General features: G+C 38.6%; 1 protein-coding gene across 2 annotated transcripts in view; it reads left to right on the forward strand.

The window, feature by feature from the left end:
• LOC131961911 (cadherin-18) overlaps positions 1-22455 on the forward strand; it is a 221817-nt gene that overhangs the window by 195171 nt on the left and 4191 nt on the right. For both annotated transcript variants that reach the window (XM_059326836.1, XM_059326835.1), the window contains exons 10-11: positions 1276-1393; positions 16108-16359. In XM_059326836.1, the coding sequence (XP_059182819.1) occupies positions 1276-1393; positions 16108-16359 (370 nt within the window). The remainder of the gene's footprint in view (positions 1-1275; positions 1394-16107; positions 16360-22455) is intronic.

Consider the following 22455-nt stretch of genomic DNA (forward strand, 5'->3'; position numbering starts at 1 on the left):
GCCATAAACAGTGTTATTAGTGTTAATCGGGGGGAAAATGAACTACCCTGACCTTCTATTAGTGCTAGAGCCGTGATTAAACATGTTGAAATTTGACAGGCGCCACTCTCAAATCAAAAAATCAAGGTTCAAGATTTGTGAATGGCGTCGAGAACAGCAGGTGCCGAAACGTGTGTCTGCCAATAGATGATGAACTGATTAAGGGTCTGATTTTTGGATCTGAAGAGTGTGCTAATACAAAAACACCTAAATGTGCCAACAGTGAGAGGAGGAATCTCACCAATTCAACAATCACAGCGCTGCTATTCTATGATGTGAAACTGTTAATTCCATCTGTGTATAAGAGATGTGGTGCGGTACTTTACAGCCTGACCTCTATATAAAGAAGCTCACAGATTTCTGAAGAGATTCAAACGAGCGCATTAGACTGTGATTATGCTCTTAAACACAAATGGCATTATGGAGAACAACTTTGCTACCACTCAGAAACCAACCAAGATCTTTCCTCAGGCAAGCATTTACAAATGAACAGCCAATTGTATTATATCCTCTAGTTTTCCAGACATCCTATTATCCTGATTTTTAAGAGTAATCAAGTGGCTGTTAGCTGCTTTTTCACACTGGAGGAAATCACATCCATTATGACTTAACTTTTAGGGCAATTGACACTAGAAAAAAGGGCTCGTTTCAGCCGGAACCTCCCACCAGTGGCACCCTGTCGGCCATGACATCCACATAAGTAAACACAAGCACCCACAAAGTACGTCCTAATACAGCAGAGTTAAAGACAGAGGCGTGTACGAGTATACCAGGAGCACAACAACAGCCCAACTCTCACATTGAAGATAAGAACTCCCCGTGGTGACAGGGGCTATCAGGTCGTTTTTCTTTTTAAAGCCGGCTCTCTCCCCGCTCTCACTGTGTCTTTTACCAATTAAGGGTAACAAGCTGACAAAAGTGGCAGTGAGGTTGCCCTCAGAGCACCCCTGTCATTGTTGGATGCCAGCTCCCCCTTGGCATCCTAATACCAAATGTTCTGAAATGGGAGCGTCGCGAGCAGCCACTATTTTTCAAGCAGCACAGGTAGAGGAGAAAATGATACACGGACAGTTGGCTGTAGGTCACAGGTACTCTGACTCTGACCAATTATGATCAACAAATCATGAGACACGCATCAAAACCGAAAGCAGCTCCTTGTCCTGCATGCAATTAAATTGAGAGGAGATCCTGGAGTGTGCTGCTGCGGCTAATTAGATGTTGTCTTGTGAACAACAGGTGATCCAGACCGTCACGGCGGTGGATAAGGATGACTTTGCCAACGGACAGCGGTTTTCCTTCGCTCTGCCGAGCCAGCTACCAGTTAATCCCAACTTCACCCTGAAGGACAATGAAGGTAATTAAAGTGATCAATATGTTTGTTTGCATTTCTTATGAGTTTTGCACTCTGCCTCCGGGGCAGGCCTTCATCCTCATTGCTCACATTCCAAAATCCAATAAGCTGGACTGATTTCCTCATACCTTGGAGGCGTAATGAAAATATGCGCGGTGTCAAAAGGGTGCGGTAAACATCTGGAGATCCAAATGCCACAGGGATCTGCTCTGAGTCGCAGGCGAGTCAGAGAGGTTTGGCATGTTTGCGCATTTTGTTGTCAAATGGATTTACCCACTCCGGCGCTCCACCACACCCCCCTCCCCTACTGCGTGCATTTATTCGGTGCCAGCGCACGGCCAACAGCGGGCGTTACCGTGGCAACCATCTCCAGTCTCAGGTGAATACCTAGCGCTGGGTTTGGTCTGCAATCACAGGGCTTTTAAAAGCTCTCAGCCAGAAGATCTCACAGTTGCCCACTGAGAGGAGGAGTTCACAGCACTCCAGATGAATCTCTGAGCCGGAGAGAGGAAGGAGAAGAGAGAGGAAGGGAGCGCGAGAGAGATCAAAAAAATCGATGCGATAATAGGAGATAAGTCTGTTTAGCCCTTGGTCCAGTTGCTTCCCACCACAAGCCTTCTCTTGCCTACTTCAACTCCATTGAGTTCCAGAGGCAAGTTTTGCTGCATTAATGTAAGTGGCACTTAGAGACGTCCCTCACCTCCTGCCCACCTCCACTCCTAAGGGGCAGATGAATCAAACAGAGCAGAAGATCCACTGCAACACTGCTCCAGAGACCCACACCTCATGAAGGACAACACACTTTTTTTTTGACAGTGCAAATGTGGTATAAATAGTTTTATTCAGCAGTAGTTTGTTCCAGTAGAACAGCTCCAAACACGCCAAAGAAGCATGATGGTATTTGTTTTCGGGAGTATTTTCTTGATCATTATATTTTTTCCTTTGATTATATCCATTACTGTCGGCTGCAGAAGCCTCCAGTACCCCATGGGGTCCAAAACATTTTTTACTCGAACAAAAATTGAAGACAGCACACTGGAATTTTTTTTCTGAGCTTGGTTCAGAATGAAAAGTGGCAGCACAATGACAGAGACACAAACAGAGATGCCAAATTAGCAAGCACTTAATATATTTAACACTTGTTTTTCACAACCAATACAACATAGTCACACTCATCTTCTTCACTTTGTGTCTGTAAGGTGTTTGTGATAAACACACAGAGGTACACCTCCACTTTTCGTGCAAAACATCTCTTGCTGATTTGCCATATGCTGCATTTGAGAATCACAGTGTGGCCTCGAAGGAAAGCTAATAGAAGCTAATACTGATAAATGTGTTGTTAAAGGGACAGTTCACGCCTAAATCAAAAGTGCATATTTTTCTCCTTATCTATACGTTTTTTTGGTGTCAATTCACCAGAATAGCTTTGTGACACTTTGCTCGTGGTGCTAAAATCTCCAATATTATTTTAATTTTGAGTGATTTTGGTTTCCGGGGTAAACTGTGGTCCTCCGTCTCCTCCATCCAGTAAGATATTTGCCAGATAATTTGAAGCATACAGGTGCATCTCAATAAATTAGAATATCATGGAAAAGTCCAGTAGTTCAAGTCAAATAGCCCCAACCAAGTATTGGAAAAAAATGCATGTAAAACCTCTGGGCAATTTTGAAATAACCCCCTAAAACCTGAAGTTTTTCTGGAAATTCAACAGAAGTGTCAACGCCTACTAAATAATCGATTTTTCGGCCTCTGTAGCAAATAGAAATGAAATTCAAAAAGTATTTGAGAGCTTATATCTGTGGCTTTCATGAGAAGTTGAGTTTATTTGTGACATTGTGTGTATTCTGATGCATTTCATTGGCCAAGAGACTGAAAATAGGCGGGAAAAAATACAAATACTACAAGACGACATATCCACTTTCCCCGCTTTAATGGTAGAAATGCAGTAATGCTTTCCCGGCTTAAATGAGTTAATGTCAGCCATAATCATTATAATTAGAATGAAACATTTAATGTCTTTGTGTTCCTTGTTTATTTAATTTCTTCTGTGTGTAATGGATCGATATAATGGTTTATTTCCACTTTTTGAATTGAATTACTGACATAAATAAACTTTTCTATGATATTATAATTCATTGAGATGCACCTGTATGAAATAGTTATGAATGGCCAAATGTAAATTATGTCCTGCATGGCCACAACTACTAATACTCCAGGAAATCTGGGCTACCCCCATGCCTTTACATAGAGTGACTGTTTCATCTGTATTAATATTAATATAATAGATTGCAGATCTTGTGATCTTGGCAGGTTTTTGTTGGGGGTAATAGCTCCCTCTAGGATCCTCCAGAACAAATTGATGTCTTTGGAAAGGTCCGCTTGGATCAGGGAAACCGGGGCGCCCTCCTGGAGCCAGGCCTTACAGTCAAGTGCCTGGCGGGAAGGTATAAACATCTGGGACAGGTCTACTTTGAGTTGGAAATCTCAAGTTTTAAATTGCTTCATGCACTCAAATACCCACCATTTAAAAATATTCCCCCATCTTGCAAAGCGTCTCTCACAAAACTTGTTAGATTTATTACAACAGAGCCATCTGCAGCAAAATATTCCCAAAGCATTCAGGAAAGAAACCCTTCTTTCTTGAAGGATTGATGGCAGTTTTTTAGTTCATGCTGTCTGAGTAATGGTGCCTTTCAGTTTGGATTTAGCTCCTGCTGCACTCCATCCCACAGGATCTTGTTTTTCTCAAACTCTATCTGTGATATAATCCCATGTGGGACAGGCCGATTATGTGTCATGACATGGAAATAAGAAATTATTCACCTTTTTTATCATTTGTCAGAGATAAACCTAAAATAAAAGTGAACTTTATGAAGGACACAGTAGTAGACGTGATTCTCTAAAGAATAAATTATCCCTCTGGAATAAATAGGTCATGCAACCAAGAGATCCTAAAATACTCACAAAGTATTCTCTCAGCTTCCTTCTTTAACCAAGGAGTCTTTTAAAGAGCATGTTCTGATTTAGAGAAACAACTTAAGACGGTTAGTTGACCACATGAAAGGGAAGCAGCGGCCCAGCAAAGCCTCCTACTTGTTCTGTTGACCACAAAGTAGCTGCACTGGAGCAGTAAAATGTCTTGATCAAGGGCATGCTTTGAGCTCAAGGAAAGTGGTTCTCGTTTCAAGAACAGACTTTTAGGAAACTCAAACACACAGCAGCTTATCAATGAAAAACGAAGGATAAAAGTGGCATTGTCAGGCCGAAAACCTCCAATGACAAACCATAAAACATCCAGTGTTAGCATCAAGCTTGCTACCTTTCTGATTTGTACTGCTGTGTTAGTTCTTTGTTCATCGAGAATGATTTATATCACTTATTTTAATGGATCTCTGCTAGTGACAGCTGTGCATTCCTATACCCACACAACTTTTCAGTTTGCCAGAAAAGTTTTTAGTGAGTCACACTACACACTACAGTATGCAGCATGCCTAAAATACAAGGATGTCAGATGTGTTCTATGGTATGCAAGCATGCTTTTCTGGCTGTTCTGGCCCACAATCCTTTGCAAATGGAACTCTTAACTCATATATATACTGTGCAATAGAGGTGGGAATCAGCAGAGGCCCCACGATATGATTTTAACCCGATGCTTTAACTGTTTAACTGCATTTTGTGTCCACAAAATTAAATTCAATCAAAAATTGAAAATAAAAATTCTCAGTCTATTCATCTCGCTTCTCTCTTATTTCTGTCATTACTTCTGTGCAGTAATGTGCTGCCCACTGCTCCTTGCATGGTGTGTTCACTTGTGTGTAAAAAAGGATGATTTAAATGCAGAGGTTGAATTTCCCCATTGTGGGATTAATAAAGTAATTAATCTAATCTAATCTAAATTTATTTCTCCACAATGAGAGTCAAAACTACAGACTGGCCAACAAAGTATTCAGTCAAACTGATCTTAACTGATATCAAACATGTATGGACAACAACAACTGCAGCATTTTTTCAAACTCTCCTCAACTTTCACTTCACTGCTCTGAATTTTTTTGAATGAAACATAAAAAAAGCCTAAATTTGCAGCGTTATTTCAACAACTTCTCAACACAATATCCTGACACACATAGTGCCTATAGATCCTTTAGATCTTCTTGTTTCATATGATACCAGTATCCCCAGTATATTCCTAAAAGTGGGTCTGCTAAAATGGTGAAAAAACTGACTGCCGGCCATTGGAACGCTAAATATTGATACTTGGTGGTCATATATCGATATAATAATGCCACGCAAAATATCGTGATATTATGCTGTATCGATGTTTTCCCCCACCTCTACTGTGCAATGTTGTGATGAAGATCTATGTCCTAATTGTATACATGCTGTATGCAATAGTGCATACAAAAAGTAAAAAGAAAAACCATGTGTTTGGCATAAAATGTCCATTGGACTCAAGGATGAACTGATTAGGATGTAAAGGTCACTGTGAACTCAAAAAGACCAAGCATTTCTGGTCATAACTTAATTCATGTACTGATTATCTCAAAATTTCACACAAATGTCTAATGGGGTAAAATTATGAAGTAACACGTTTCATATTCAAAAGGTCAAAAGTTGACCATGACATTAAAGTATCACACTTTTCTGGCCATTATTCCTGAGGCAATTTCCATATTTAAAGCATTATCTTTTTTGCACTTTGAATTAAACATGGACATTTTAACTAACAACATTGATATGTTATCTCCGATCTGGCAAAAATAAAATAAAATAAAAACAGTACTAATTAAATGAAAAGGAATACATCAGATAAGATCACAATAGTGCTTAAATCACAGAAATTGTACAATTAATTACAATTCAAAGTTGTGAGCAAAGTTATTTCCCCTCTTTTGGCTCGCAAAGGAACTTCCCTTCCAACTATTAGACCTGTACAGTGTAAAACACACTTCCAGAATTGGTATGTCTTTGGATGTTCCCATATCTCTGTTTACATCCGACCACATTGGGCCTATATTAGGCCTTCTGTAATCTTCTTTATTATATGTGTCATATACCACTTATATAGTTTAATATATTTATTCATTGATGTTCATACTTCTACATGTGACAACCTATTTAACCTATTAAACATGCTAAAATATAGTTTCTCTAATGTGCAATATCTGCAAAATGCAAAGTACTATCAGGATAACAAACAAACACAAAAAATACTTATTGATAATAAATACCAAATTGCAGAAATGTATGTGTACGGATGCATCTCAATACAGTACAATAAAATACAATACAATAAATCTTTATTATCCACCATAGTGGAAATTTGCCTTCGGCTCACCATAAAGATACAGAATTTCATTAAACCCATACAGCAGTTGAGAATGCAGTTAAAACATAGAATAAGAAAAGAAAAAGACAATTAAGAGCAGTTCAAAATTAGTGCATCACTTATATTGATTTGAGGAGGCGGGTAGCATGGGGATAAAATATTTTTTAAAGGCTCGCTTAGCTAGTGGGACCCTGTACATTAGAATATCATGGAAATCCATTTCCAGTAGTTCAAGTCAAATAGACCCAACCAAGTATTGAGTCATATATTTTTTTGAGACACTGAATTTTAGGTCTTCATTAAATGTAAGCCATAATCATTATAATTAGAGGAAATTAACTCAATTAAGACATGGAAAGTTTTATTCTGTGTGTAATGGATCTATATAATGTGTTATTTCCACTTTTTGAATTGAATTACTGACATAAATAAACTTTTCTATGATATTCTAATTTCTTGAGATGCAACTGTATAATGTATATGGAATGTTTGTATATGTCTCATCTTATCTTTTTTCTTACAAGCAATCAATGAACGTACCTTTTGCATCCCTTCATTTTCATGCAAACATCCGGTACATAAGAGTATACAGTAATATACTGGGTCTTGTTGGTTTTCTGAGAATCTACTGCACCTACTGGTAAATTATATATATACTAAAAACCTGGATTAATCTGGTTAGTCACATTGGACTGCTATTATTTTGAACACTACTGTATGTGATTCAACCTGCAAGGAGATTTAAAGCGTTTTCAGCAATGCTTTATATGAAGGTCCTTGTAATAACCATTAATTAACAAGAAATAAGGCCCTTGTAAGTCCTTACAAGATGCTTATTAACATTATTGTGTGTTTATTAGCTTATATAAGTGTTAATAATGGCATTACAAACACCCATGACCCACCCATTATGTCTTTGCCATGCCTTTATTAATCTTATTTTGTTTGCTTATTGATATTAAAATATACTTTATTGCTCATCTATTATAAGTTAACTATAAGTTAACTATGCTTTTTGCAGCTACCGGATCTAAAGCGAGAACAATGCCTTATTACTTGTTAATTAATGGTTATTAAGGACCTTATTATAAAGTGTTACCAATATTTGTAATATTTGATCAGGGTATAAATGATCAAATATGAAGTAATCCGAATGTCTGTTGTTTTCCATGAAAACAAACTGTTCGATTCATTTTGTAACTCATTTCATGAATAAAACTTATAGTAAAGACATTGACAAGGGTAGAAATAATGATTTTAACCTGGACAAATCTACAACTTTACCTCTAGATACTCAACCAGCCTGAGGAAGGATCATTTTATTGCTTCTCAAATCAGCACAGAACAGTTTTCAGCTGTGCTAACATAATGCTCAGGTGTTTTAATGATCAATGAGCCTTTCAACACTATAAACTAAAAGTTAACTATGCTTTTTGCAACTACCGGATCTAAAGCGAGAACAATGCCTTATTACTTGTTAATTAATGGTTATTAAGGACCTTATTATAAAGCGTTACCGCATTTTCTACCGTCACGGCTACATAGGAGTCTGAATTAATGACTGACTAGTTGGCAAAGTCATGCAACTGCAAGGCGGTGATTCTAGTTTCCTCCAAAATCCTCCTCGCTCATCTGCACTTTGAAAACACCAGCCTCCCTCTTCATATTAAGCCGCTGCACCCTGAGTTCACGCCGCTTCACTCATCTCCAGTCACTTGGAGAGTGCATTTGCACTCGCACTCAAAAAGAGGTGTCAGAGCCACATAGCATTCGACTGCCACTGTGTATTAGAAGTTATTTGCTGTGCTCACAATATCTGGGTGAGAGAGGGAGAGAAGCACAATGCGCCATACTGTTGACTCCTGTGTCTGATAATTAAAGTAAGCTCTTCACACTTGAAGCAGCTTCTTTCATTGCTGTTGTAGCAGACCAACAGTTGGTAGCTGCTCTGTGCCAGCGTCTAATACCTCCCTCTGTTGTTGTGCAACTGACGAAAATCCCTCTCAGTCACTCACACGACTAACTCTCCCATGACCTCCTTTCCTCCTCACTTACAGATTGCTCACAATGGATCCCTCATGAAAGTTGGATTTTTGTGGCTCAGTTTTCGCAAAAAAGGAAAAGGATTTAGTTTGAGACGCTCTGATGTGTTTAATAACTACTTTTTTTAAACTTAAATAATAAATGGCATCTGCGATAGATTCCTCAGCCGTTTCAGATAATTCGACAATTATGACTTTTAAAAAGAACCCATTAACTAAAGCATTATGGGGTTTTTTCAGCACTTGCAATTTTATCAGATTGGTTAAAAGCTATTATCGTGTTACAATTGGAGACCTGTAACAGCTCCGACTGTGTTTAGTCACATCAGCGTAGCAGTCGAGTGTCAATTTTTAGCTAAATAGAAAACACTGATTCAGTCTTCAGATTTAGATCAAGGCTTTTCTCTCGCTGTGGAATAGTGATCTTTGCAGAGATGGCTCCTTGAGGTCGTGTTGTGGATGTGTTGATGCAGTTGAAACGCTGAATGTGCTACATTAAAGGCAGGTCAAGCTCTTACAGCGTATTAGGCGCCATTAAAGCTGAAAAACAAGGGGGATGCGTCTTCTCAGGAAAGCACTTTGTGACAAACCTGTTCTGTTAAAAGCACTTTAAAAATATTCAACTTTACAATGACAGAAAATGGAAGGCCTCTTTGATCTCGTTATCTGTCACATTGTGATGACATTTGCCTCTAAAAAGGCAATTAAGTGCAGGCTATGATCTCTAAATAACCCACAGACTTAAATAGATCAATTGATTTCTGAAGGCATCCTCTTCCAGTGTGCATACAGAAGACCTTATAATATTACAGTTAATCAGCTGTGTTGAAAGAAGCGCTGTCAAGCCATTGATACGTGGGACGTTTAATTAGCTTTTATGTCATTCACACTTCACTTGCAATTGGTGTTATACTTCTAGATTTCCCAAACAGCATATTATCTGCTGAGGAAGCATCATTTGTGCAGGAGGGCAGAGCAGCTTGTCTCGTGCTGGTTTTGTCAAAACTTGCAAACAGCTGCAAACTGTCACAATCTCATATTGGAGTATTTGAAAAGCTTGACAAGTTCAGATATTTCCCTAATCACTCTGTATTTATGATTTGAGAAGTAATAACATTTTCTTGTGCCTTTTTTTATTTATTAAATAAACCAATATTTATTTATGTGTTCAGCAGCCATTGGTGCCACATCAGCACTGTGAACCAATTTGTTCCTGCATAGCAGACATAAACAATAATAGTACTATCTACCTCTTTGCCTGAACGTTACTGTAGCAACCATACAACCTTATGGAAAACACATTCTACACTGCAACAGTGTGAAACCAATGCAGCCTGATTACTAGCTGCTATCTGTTGTCACTGCTGGGCATGTTTTGTTAAGCTAAGCCTTACTGAGTCAGACTAATCCTTATTGAACGCGGGGCTTCTCTTAAAAGAGATTGTTACGTTTGTCTCTTGATCTGCTGTTTGTTATTTGGCATGAAAGGCCTATTATTTCAACATGGAATTATAATAGTGTTTGAACAATACTGAGCCATGAATCAGTATTCAAAGCTGCCTCGTAATAACAGCGAGACGTGAGACAGTATATATGTTTTGTGCTGTTCCATTCCGTTGTTTAACCCATTATCCCCCAAATTAGTATCAGTAGTTATTGTGTATAATTGGTAAAATACAGACTAACAGCAGTCAACCTCTGGAAAACTGTATGGAACAAACAATTTCAAAAGAGCATTTTCCACCGAGAGATTGTCACTACGTTGGTGGTTAACTGTTGGTCAACAGTTCCTAAACTTGTAATCTTTACAGTTAATGTTTGATAAAGCAATTGTCAAAGTGTAAGCAGACACACTACCTTAATGTGTATTGCAGAATATAGGGATGTAGGGTGCTTGTCATTGCAGATATGCTACCATACTCTGAACTGATTTTTCAAAAAAAAAAAAAACATCTGCACACCTTTTGTGTAAGCCACAAAAAAACATTTTTTAAAGAGGAGGTTGACCCTCTGAATTTGACAGCTGAATTTGTCCTGTAAGAAATCATTAAACAGACTAGTGGAGGGGGAATCAAAACATCATAGTATCGCAATATTTTGCGTGACAATGTTATAGCGATTCCAATATATCAATATTTAGTGTTCCGATGGCTGGCGGGCCATCAGTATTTTCATTATTTCGATTTTTCAGAAGCCGTATAGGGCTATATATATATATATATATATATGGAGATATGGTATACTGGTATCATTTGAAACTAGAAGATCTAAGAAATCTATAGGCACCATGTGTGTAGATATAGCGTGGGGGCTTTTTTTATGTTTCATTCAAAAAAAATCAGAGCAGTGACGCTTAAAGTTGAGGAAAGTTTGATAAAATGCTGCAGTTGTTGTCGTCCATACATGTTAGATATCAGTTCAGTTCAGTTTGACTGAATACTTTGTTGGTCAGTCTGTGGATTTGACTCTCATTGTGGAGAATAAAAAGAATGAAGTGAGATGAGAATTTTATCTTATTCGACAAAATAATTCTTGATTGAATTTAATTTTGTGGACACAAAATGCAGTTAAACAGTAAAATCGCATTATAATGTATCGCAATATACTGCATTACAAAATGCTTAAAATTGCAATAAAATCAAATTGTGACTTAAGTATCGGGATAAAATCGTGTCATGGGGCTTCTGCTGATTCACACCTCTAATACAGACTTTGTCGCTCTTTATACTATATCACCTGACTTCCTCATTTAGTCCCATCATGATTTCTACTGCCACTAGAGGTTGCAGCCTATCAACAGAGGCAGTGGGCAAACATTGACCTCTGGACTGAAAAAGATGCAGGGTTCACAAAATCAAATTAATGTATCATATGCAACAAATACAAGTCCCTTAATCCACAAAGATTCTCACAAACAATACATTGCTACTTCTGGAAGCAGAAAGGACAATGGTATGGATTTAAATATCCCTGACACCAAGAACTATATTTAGATATATTTTAACCTCAACATTAGTACCCACCTTTAGAATTTTTATATTCCCTTCCCTTCCCAAAAATAGTGCCACCACAACGTATGTCGTGATCCAAGTGGCAACTGGAGAGAAGTTTCGTGCTGAATCCCATAAGCCAACACACCTACACACACCCACCAAAGTTCACAAGGAATCCAGCTAAGTGCATGTGTAGGCAAGTGTGAAGTCTGTGGAGATGTGGTTGTGTCGCGTGTCTATTGTTGGTATATTTTTGGTTCAAATCACACCTTGTGCTTACAGTGACTAAGCTCTTTGCCAAAGACATTTGCATCCGATACTGTATATAAAAAGTACCTTAAATATCTCCGATACAACAGATGATGCTTAATGGGATTAGATTAATGCATACTTTAATAAGGGATGTTGTGCACTTTTCACGTGACAAAGCTTAATTTTCCTTTGTGACAGCCATAAAATGTTTTAAATCAAGAAAACAAACCCTGAGAAAGAGTTGAGAGTGACCACAGAGATCCTCGTTGAGTCCTAGAAGGCGAGTATTCCACAAAAAAACGGTCTAATTTTTGCATGATTGACAACTTTTTTTTTTATTGGCTGCTGTGCAATCCCACCCAACTTCATATCTTGAGATGGAGAAACAGGAATGCATATGTGATCAAAAGTTATATAAGTAATATTTGGCCTATCATGCTAATGCTTCTGGAAAAGTTGAAAAAAATCAGGCCATTTTCCACTTAATGGCTCGTACTCTGGCTTAACGAACCCAGTGCATGGGGAATTCCACAGGGCTGTGTAAAACCTCGAACACATGCATATTAATGCCTTTTTTTTAATGTGTTAGACAGAAGAGGAAAAAAATGGAGAATTTATTGCGAGAGATGTGCAAAATAACACAGATCAAAATGTTCAGGATCATTTTTTCAGTGGAGTGTGAAATGCTCTTAAAAGCGTATTTTTTCCTCGTTTCCCTGGAGGGTCACCTGTCTCGCACTGCAGGTAAAGTCAGCGAGAGCCGTTGCAAAATGGTTAACCTGTGACTGCGCTAACTCCTGCAGTCTCTCCTCTTATGTGGGTGCCGCGTGGCTGCAGATGGTCCATCTCACTGCAGCGTTAATCAACAAACACACAGCTCTCCTACACCCACCTGCGACGAGAGGCGGTTTAATGTGAAATTAGCATCGCATAATTGATGCGCACTTCCTCTCTGTGGTCCGTACAAGGACCTGTGCTGCCGTGGGTCTGTGATTCAAAGTGTAAAGGCTGTGGCGGCGAACACCACGTACACAGAGCTTGTTTGTCTCTCTTCCTCAGCCTCTGTGCTCTCTCTTTGGCTCAAACATACACACACACACACACACACACACACACACAACCTCCTCTATTCACCCCCCTCCTCTCATCTTCCAACTCCCCATCTCTCTTCCATGTTATTTGCATCTCTCACACTCGACTCTCTCAAACCCCCCCCACCACCCATCTGCTTGCTGATACGGTGATACTGCGAGTCTGACTTAATAAAGCTTGAAGTACGTGTTGTCATTCCAACTGTCGATCATTGTAATTATTCATAGATGGAGCAGAGATTGGAGTGGGAGGCGAGGTCTCAGAGCAGCAGCACGATAGTACAGCGCAGCGGAGGTGTTTTTCGCTGGGCGGAAAGGAAAAGGTTGCCCTGTGCACGATTCAGCATTTTTCAGAACTTGTGATGATATACTGAATATTCACAAGACATATTCTGTCATCTGTGAGTTTCTTGTGAGTCAATCATGTGAGGCTGAAGTTAGTCGTCCAGGTGTCTGATTCACACGTTTGGTTGAACAGGGAAGGATGATCATGTACTCTTGCTTTTGTTATTTTTTTATCTCATAATTCAACTGTTGAAAGCGACATTTTGCATTAAAGGAGACATTATGTTAATTTTCAGGTTCATTTTTTGTATTTTGGGTTTCAACTAGAATATGTTTACATGCCTTAATATTCAAAAAACACATTGTGTCTCTCATACTGTCTGTCTGAATATATCTGTATTCATCCTCTGTCTGAAACACTCTGTTTTAGTGCCTGTCTCTTTAAGACCCCTCTCCTTAAAAAAAAAGGCCAGTCTGCTCTGATTGGTCAGTGTTTCTTAGTCTTCCACATCTGCGCTCTCAGCATCTCTGCACCTTCATTGCAGCCGGGGAATGACTGTAACGGCATTATAGCAACATGTTCTACTTATATATTGTACGGTTGTGACATCACAACCTCACATAAGTCCTAACTGCTTGTTTAAAGGCATCGTTTCTGAATACGGGCTTTGTGTATTTCTCTGTGGATTAAGCGTTTTGATACTTTCACAGTATTTACACAGCACGTAGACCTGCTTTATGATCAAAAATACATGAAAATTTCACTCTTTACAATATGGGACCTTTAAATGTTCAGTCTGCGTTGTCTTTGTAGTCCACAAAACACTGTTTGGACACTTTTCATATTACAGACTAGTGATCTCCTGCTGAGATAACCCCTCTTAAAGAGCCCACACGTAGCAGTAAGCATTGCATGTTATTGTTAATGGTAAACCCGCAGTGTCTTCCCAGCGTGGGAACAAGTCGTGTGATGGTCTCCAGGTGTAAGCTTCTTAACATGCATGCATGCCTTTTGAAAAGAAGTGTTTAAGCTGATTTCACATTTGTCAGGCATGTTAGTCTGCATACTGTTGCAGGAGGAAACAAGTGAACAGTGAGTGTTTTTGTGCTGAGAGAAATGTAAAGATGGAATTATGAAGATCCTTGTGTAAGTTTAACCAACAAGCTAGCCTCAGCAGTTATGCTTTCCATTCAATTACAACACATTGTGTTTTTCATTGCATCCTGACAGGTGCAAAAATGGAGCGTTTCAGACATGAAACTAGAATTTTCTAGTAGAAAATGCAGCCTATCCCTTTAAGCCACCCTCCCAAAAAACAGTCTGCTCTGCTGCTCTGATTGGTCGGTGTTTCAGGTCTTTTTCATGTGCACTCTCTGTGTCTCTGCACCATCATTGCAGCTGGTGACTGTAACAGCTCAGTAGTCGCACTTTCTACCCATTTATAGTATAGTAGTGACATCACAACAGGATGGAAATCTGCATTTTTCTTTATATTGGGTGTTTTAATACTTTCACAGCATTTATGTAGCACCTAGACCTGCTTTATAATCAAAAAAGTCTATAAAAGACTATAAAGACAAAAAAATATAGAATCACCAGCTATAGTTAAAGTGAAGTAAATATCAAGCATTTTCATTCATTTCAAGCTCTGAAAAATGCATTTTATCTTACATCTACAAGAAAAGCATGTTTATTGTAAGTTACAGATGCACTGAATGTGTAGTCAGCTGTTCTGCTGTAGGCGGTTTTGGTTGGAGTTGGTTGATCGTATGTGCCACCATATGGCTAACGGTGGCTGTCAGCGAAGTTGCTGCCTTTGCTGAACATGCAGGAGCTGGAAACTTCTAACTGGATTGTTCTGTAGCATATACATGCATTGATATGTATATACATGCATAAATTACTGGAGCCTTTTGTTTATGGAATCTCCCTGTTGAACGACAATGCACTGATGAGCAAGTTAACAAGACTGCTTCAGTTGGCTACAGCAATGTATAGGACTATATGGCAAGAAGCCAGCGGTGCATTTTAAATATATTTCCATGTGTTTGTCAAAAAGATGGGATAAGGACTCCCAAAGTGGCTGGTATACATTCTGAATCCTGCCCATCTTTCATCAAGAGTATTGTGTGGTTATATTATTTAATTTTTGAACATAAGCTACTTTTCAATCCGCTTTTTTCTCTCTTTATTATATGTGTTTATACAAGTGTTGCATCAGTGTTTATTTGCTTCCTCCTCTGCACTGGATCTTTTCATAAAAACCTTGCTCTCCAGTTATCTCCTGTTTGTTTTTACCTCCTCTACGAATTCAGCCTCTACAAATTCAGCCTTTTCATTTCTGTTTATCTACATGACATGTTCCATTAACAGGAGGGTTTTCTGTAGAGGCCAAGGTGAACTGCTCTTTTGCAGCATATTATAATAGCAAACGAACACCTTTGAAATTAATTAGCCTTGGCACGCAGGGAAGCCGCAGTATGACACGAAAAGAAATCTACCAGCTTGAGATACTTCAAAAGCAAAATATCCAATTCACAATGGCGGATGTTGTGGATTGGATTTTTCTTTTAGCTGACAATTATTAGCCTTAACCTAAATGTCTGTCTGTATAAATAGGTAATTGCAGGCTTCGCTGAAAGAATGATGCATTTAAGGAGAAAGAGGAAACCATCAATTAGTCTTTTTAGCCAAGGGGTCTAATTTTCTCTTTCTTTCTCATTAAAGACAGCACGGCCAGCATCATTGCCAGGCGGCGACGTTTCAACCACCTGACCCAGGAGCTGTACGAGCTGCCCATCGTGGTGTGGGACGGCGGGGAGCCGTCTCTGACCGGCACCAGCACGTTGACCCTGCGGGTGTGCCCGTGCCAGCGCCACGGCAGGATCCGGATGTGCCAAGGCGAGGCGTTCCTGTCCTCAGCGGGTCTCAGCACCGGCGCTCTGATTGCCATCCTGCTGTGCATCGTCATCCTGCTGGGTAAGCTGGGACAGCCGCTGTGGGGACCGCAGCAATGGGGGAGCTGCCCGGGGGCACATATCCTGAGGGCATGGACGGAGGAGATGAACCATAGAGGAGCAGGGAAGGGTGGAAGGGTTTTTGACAAGGGCAGAGAAGGAGAGAGGGATGAAAAAGACATGCGAGGACACAGGTAGAATCGAGAATGAGGGTAGAAAGAGTTGGAGAGGGCAGAGGTGGAAGAAAAAGAAAAGGATATGAAGGACAAAAGAGAAGGACGCTGGAGGGGAGGTGACTAAAAAGGAGATGGTGAGGACAAAGACAGAAAAGGAGAGTGGAATGGGGATTGCAGGGTCAGTGGGAGTCAGGAAGGAGGTCTATACAACTGAAAGAATACTGAAAAGAACCTACAGTGGTTAGAGAGCAGAACTTGAATCCTAGAGCAGCTCAGATTCGTGTTCAGACAGGCAGCTCGAATCTGAGAATCAGATTAGACCTAAATCACATTTGTTGCCGATTTAAAATTCAGTTTCGTATCTGCCCCTCTTACTATGCAACTGAATCTTCCTCTCCATCACTCGGTGCCCGGCACATGTTTGACATGCATGCGGTGACTAGAAGAGCAGTGGACGAGCATGGAGTTATACAGTGACAGCAGACATAGATACCACTCTTGTTGATTTCATGTGTGACGGACATGTTCTGCAGCATGAATATAAAACTGTCACCACCACCAGCATACAGTGAAAATAAACAGTGCTACATGCATGGAAGCAGCTCACTGCAGCACCAAGAAAACATGCTCTCAGTCAATGAGTATGCGTTGTTGTTACTATAGCAACCGGTCTTTGCAGTGACAGCACATGATTAAATATAAACTTGCAAATATGATCTTGGCACTTTGAATTTTGAAATGTGGACAGTCAGCTTTACAGGTGGGAAAATGTCTGTTTGATCTCAGATTTTTTTTGCACCGTCTTTCAATCTCCTGTCTGCAAACCACAGTTCAGCCGAGGAAAGAAACGGTCTGTGACATCTCTCAAACTGCAGCAGGACACGATTAGAAAAAGAAGTGTCTCAAAACACGGCTTCATCGTTGTCCCTCTCCCCTCTTCCTCTCTTCAGTGATTGTCTGTGGACATTAGTGCGTGAAGGTTATGCATATTCATACTGGCTGTCTTCCTCTTCTATGCCAAAGCCTCTGGCTGAGGCGAACAAAAGGCCATCACCACTGTTTGGAGCAAACGCTTGAGTGAGAGACACACACTGAATCCCTAATCATCAGTGCAAGGCAGATACTAGTTAGGACAGAAAGAAAGGGAGAGAGAGAGAGGACAGAGGAAACAGAAAGGGAGGAACTGATCGCACCTATTAAGTGTCTCACACATAGCTCAGCAGCTGGACAGAGGTTTGGCAACTCATCACCCCAAGAGATTAGAGATTTTGTCAGTGAGTCACGGTCAAAATAAATCAGATTCCACTCCATTTAACAGTCATTTGACATGCCTGAACCATTGTTTCTAATTCACCATTTCTGGTGTATGAAGAAAAGCTGAATGTGTGTGTCCTGGTGGAATAGTGGTGGAAGACACATGCTAAGTAACTGTGATATCCCACAGGGAAGTTTAGCTGCATGTGCTGTTGTCTCTCTGTAGTGTGAGAGTTCATATTGAATGTCAATACTCGTGCTGAAACCATTTGTATTGTACAGATGCATCTCAATGAATTAGAATATAATAGAAAGTTTATTTATGTCAGTAATTCAATTCAAAAAGCTGAAATAACACATTATATAGATCCATTACACAGAGAATGAAACATTTCACCTCTTTATTTATTTAATTTCTTCTAATTATAATGATTATGGCTTGCATTTCGTCACCCTGTTAAAATAATCGCCTAACTAATTTTTTCAAGTTTTGCAGGAAACGCAAAAAACTTCACCAAAAGTGTAACATATGACATTTATTGATCATTTCACTCAAAAAGGATGTAACAAAGGATGGCTATTGGCATAGTAATAACACTGTGTGTCAATTATGTAACTTAAGAGAAATAAATGACTTAGGCAATTTTTTGAACATGCCTTTGTGACTTAAGCAAGATATGGTAACACTTTATTTTGAAGGTGTCTACATAAGAGTCACACAAGCCTGTCAGAAACATGACATGACAAGTATCATGAGCATTAATGTTACTTCATAGTGTCGTTAATGTTCATGACACATCCCATGTCATGTTTATGACACGCTCATGTCACTCTTATGTAGACACCTTCAAAATAAAGTGTTACCATATCTTGCTTAAGTCACAAAGGCATGTTCAAAAAATTGCCAAAGTCACATTTTATTTTGACTTAGGCATAATAAATCCGCTTAAGTCACACACTTGACATAGGCCATTATCTTAAAGGGGTAAAATCACATGATCTGATCAACTGAGGATGTAGGAAATTTTACCATAGGTGGCTATGAGGAGATGATTTAGGCAAAAAAAAACTATTTTGACAAAAAATGACTTAGCCGATTATTTTAACAGTGCAACGATATAATGAAGACCTAAAATTCAGTGTCTCAAAAAATTTTAATATTACAAAAGACTAATTTTAAAAAGTATGTTTAATAAGGAATGTAGGCCTCTGAAAAGTATGTCTAACTATATGCAGTCAATACTGGGATGGGGCTATTTGACTGGAACTACTGGAAATGGACTTTTTCATTATATGCTAATGTATTGAGATGCACCTGTATGTGATCTGCATCTGAAAACATTATCTGGATAATGAAATCCAATGTCTTTGCATTTACATGTGCGATCTCAACATGTGTATTAGTTAGGTTGGGCTGTTGGCAAAGGAAGGCTTGTTGGGTATCGCTACGATAGTTCTTGTAGCTGTTGCTGGGCTGCTTAAGCTGGTAAGAAGGGGCAAAGTTAGGTGGTCTTTCTATTTCTTGGATGGATTTTTTGGATCCTGAAAAATATCTATCTAAATTGGATTATTCTGACTGATATTACAATTGCAGTATGATTCACAATGTCAGAGGTAATGATCATTTTTGCATCATTTTCCTAATTTTCAATGAATACATTTCCGCTCAAAAGTTTGGGGTCACTTAGAAATGTTCTTATTTTTGAGAGAAAGGACATTCTTTTTCAAATTAAACTATCAGACATACAGTCTAGACATTGTTAATGTGGTAAATTACTATTAAAGCTAGAAACAGCTGGTTTTCTAATGGAATATCTATTATATATTGTCAAGTTTACAGTGTTGAAAGGCTGATTGATCATTAAAACACCCGAGCATTATGTTAGCAGAGCTGAAAACTGTTCTGTGCTGATTTGAGAAGCAATAAAATGATGCTTCCTCAGGCTGGTTGAGTATCTATAGGTAAAGTTGTAGATTTGTACAGGTTAAGGTGATTATTTCTACCCTTGTCAATGTCTTTACTATAAGTTTTATTCATGAAATGAGTTACAAATGAACCAAACCGTTTCTTTCATGGAAAACAACAGACATTTTTCGAGTGACCCCAAACTTTTGAGCGCTAGTGTATATGAAAATTGTTGTGGTGTGGTTTTTACAAGGATCTCTCTCTTCCAAATAGTCCAAGTTGCTTATTATTTCCATTCAATTTTGATTAATGCACACAGCCCTGTCAAGAATGTGATCATGCTGCACAGATTGAATGAACACCTGGGTGACATCCAATCACAATGCGAGCCAAGCCACGTCATATCATAATGCATGAATGTGTTAATTATTAAAAAAAAAATCTTGTCAAGATAGGATATTGAGATACTGATTGCATGTGAATGCCAAGTGTAAGAAGTGTCAGAAGAAGAGAAGTGTCAGTTATAGAAAGTTGGTATGGAATGATTGGATCACTTCATATTTGATCATTTATATCCTGAACAAATATTACAAATATTTTCAAAGTTTGGCTCAGTACAATAAAGACCAGTATTTATTATACTCTAACACTAATGCACTGCACAATTCGGCAAATTTAGTTATATTTAAATATTCTAGAAATGAAATAACACATTATTTAATATGAGATTGAGTATGTGCGCATGGCTTACCAAGAAACTGTCCAAATCCAGCTCCTTGCAACCATACAACCTTTGGACATGTTGTGTTTAAACAGCATTGTTGACCAGAATGAACTTGAAGAGCAAACAGCTCAAGGCTGAACAAAGAGTGAACGAGTGCCAAGCTGCTTTTAGACATGCACACTAAAGTTGATTGCTTGTCAGACAAAAGTGGTCGAGCCAGCACATCAATGTCTATATCACTTACCAAGACATGACTCACATTTTTAATTCTTGCTCGTCAGTGCGATTTGTTTGCGTCTGATTGTTTTCTGTCTGTCCGATTAATGTCCGTGTTTTATCTCCGTACCCCCTAATCAGCCACCCTAATTAAGCCTGCAGCAAACCAGAAAGGGATACAAACTATCTCTTAGCTGACTCAGTTGATAATGGCTTTAACACATGACTTAAATGGCATAAAATATTCATAAGTAGATGATTTTTGGGGGGGATTTTACTAATTTAGTTTTAGAGGAAATGGTATAGTATTACTGCTAATTGGGTGAAAAGAGGAATTGGATTAGAAATACAACCATTACCTGCTTAATTTAGAACGAACTCAAGTGGATCAACACAGAAAAATACTAATGGCAATTTTCACACCTTGTCTTTTGTAAAAAAAAAAAAAAAAAAAAAATCTAACATGTATCTTGATTTAAATAATAATGCTTAGCAGTTCTTTCATATTCCAGTGACTCACCAACAAGCACACAAATAGCAAGCGTTAGACGGACTGGGTCAAGAAGACCATTAAAAAGACCATTAAAACGGTTAGTTTTCTCAAATGAAAACCACATTTATAAAGCTGTAAAGCTCATTGTTCACACTCGAAACTGTAGGTGTTACGCCTTGAGAAGTTAAAAGGACTGGCCTCTTATTTGGAATAGAGGCATTATTTAACAATACAGTGCTCTAGTCTCCCAGTGTAATCTTCCATTACCAGGAGAAATGCAGCATGAATTAGACTTCTTCAACGGCTTATGCTGCAATAAATAAATATCTGCAGACTGGGGTAATGCTCCCTGGTGACATAAGTGGTGTAGTGAGCAACAGTTAGACCTCGACCGGCCTTGGTTAGGCAAATGAAATGACCCGAATGGACCGTTAATGTAGAGAGTGTAATATCAGCGGATAGGGATATACTCCAAATACATGTGAAGTGTGGAGAGTGCAGTGTAGCGTATTAAATGCTGGTAAATAATAAAAGGGCAATAACTGACTCACATCATTCAGGCTGTTTATGGTTTAAGACCTCACTGTGGTTTCCAAGTAGATGGTTGAAGCAGGGAGTGGCTAAAATGTTGCAGTAGCAAATAAGATAAAATAAGATATAATTTATTTATTCTGACGGAAATTTTGGTTCCAGATTGCTCCAAGATACAAAAACAATCACTTTATAGGATAATATAAGCAAAAACAATGAACAAAATAGGTAACAATAACAATACATTATATAAATGATTTAAAAATGAGCATGCAACAGAAAATTGAAAAAAAAAAAAACTTGCACACAGTGACTGTAAAAAGGTTGAACAATAAGCACTGTCCTACATATGTTGTGTTTTTACCTTCTTTATTTAAGCAGTGCAATGCTCCAGGAGGAATGAAGTTAATATTTTGAATCAGAAATATTTTATTTATCCCCGGGGGGAAATTGCTTTATGTTACAGTTGCTACTCTTTAAGTCTCTTCTTAAAACATACTTTTATCAGAGAGCCTTTCCTGATTTTACATTCATTTTCACTTCCCTTGAATTGTCTTTTAACAGCACAGAAATATGTAATTTTCTAACATTACTTTTATCTGTTGTTTTATGTCTGTTTATAATTTGTCTTTGTATAGCACTTTGTAACATGTGTTTTGAAATGTGCTCTATCAATAAAGTTTATTGTTATAAGAATAGTAAAGGAAATACAGTACTTCTGAACAAATAGAGGTAAAAAAGTAAAAAGCACTCTACACTAAATTTACAATAAAAATACAAATACCAGTCTGAAGTTAGAGGTTACAAATCTCAACCAG

The sequence above is a fragment of the Centropristis striata genome, chromosome 23 (assembly GCF_030273125.1).
Source record: "Centropristis striata isolate RG_2023a ecotype Rhode Island chromosome 23, C.striata_1.0, whole genome shotgun sequence".
Taxonomy (NCBI): Eukaryota; Metazoa; Chordata; class Actinopteri; order Perciformes; family Serranidae; genus Centropristis; species Centropristis striata.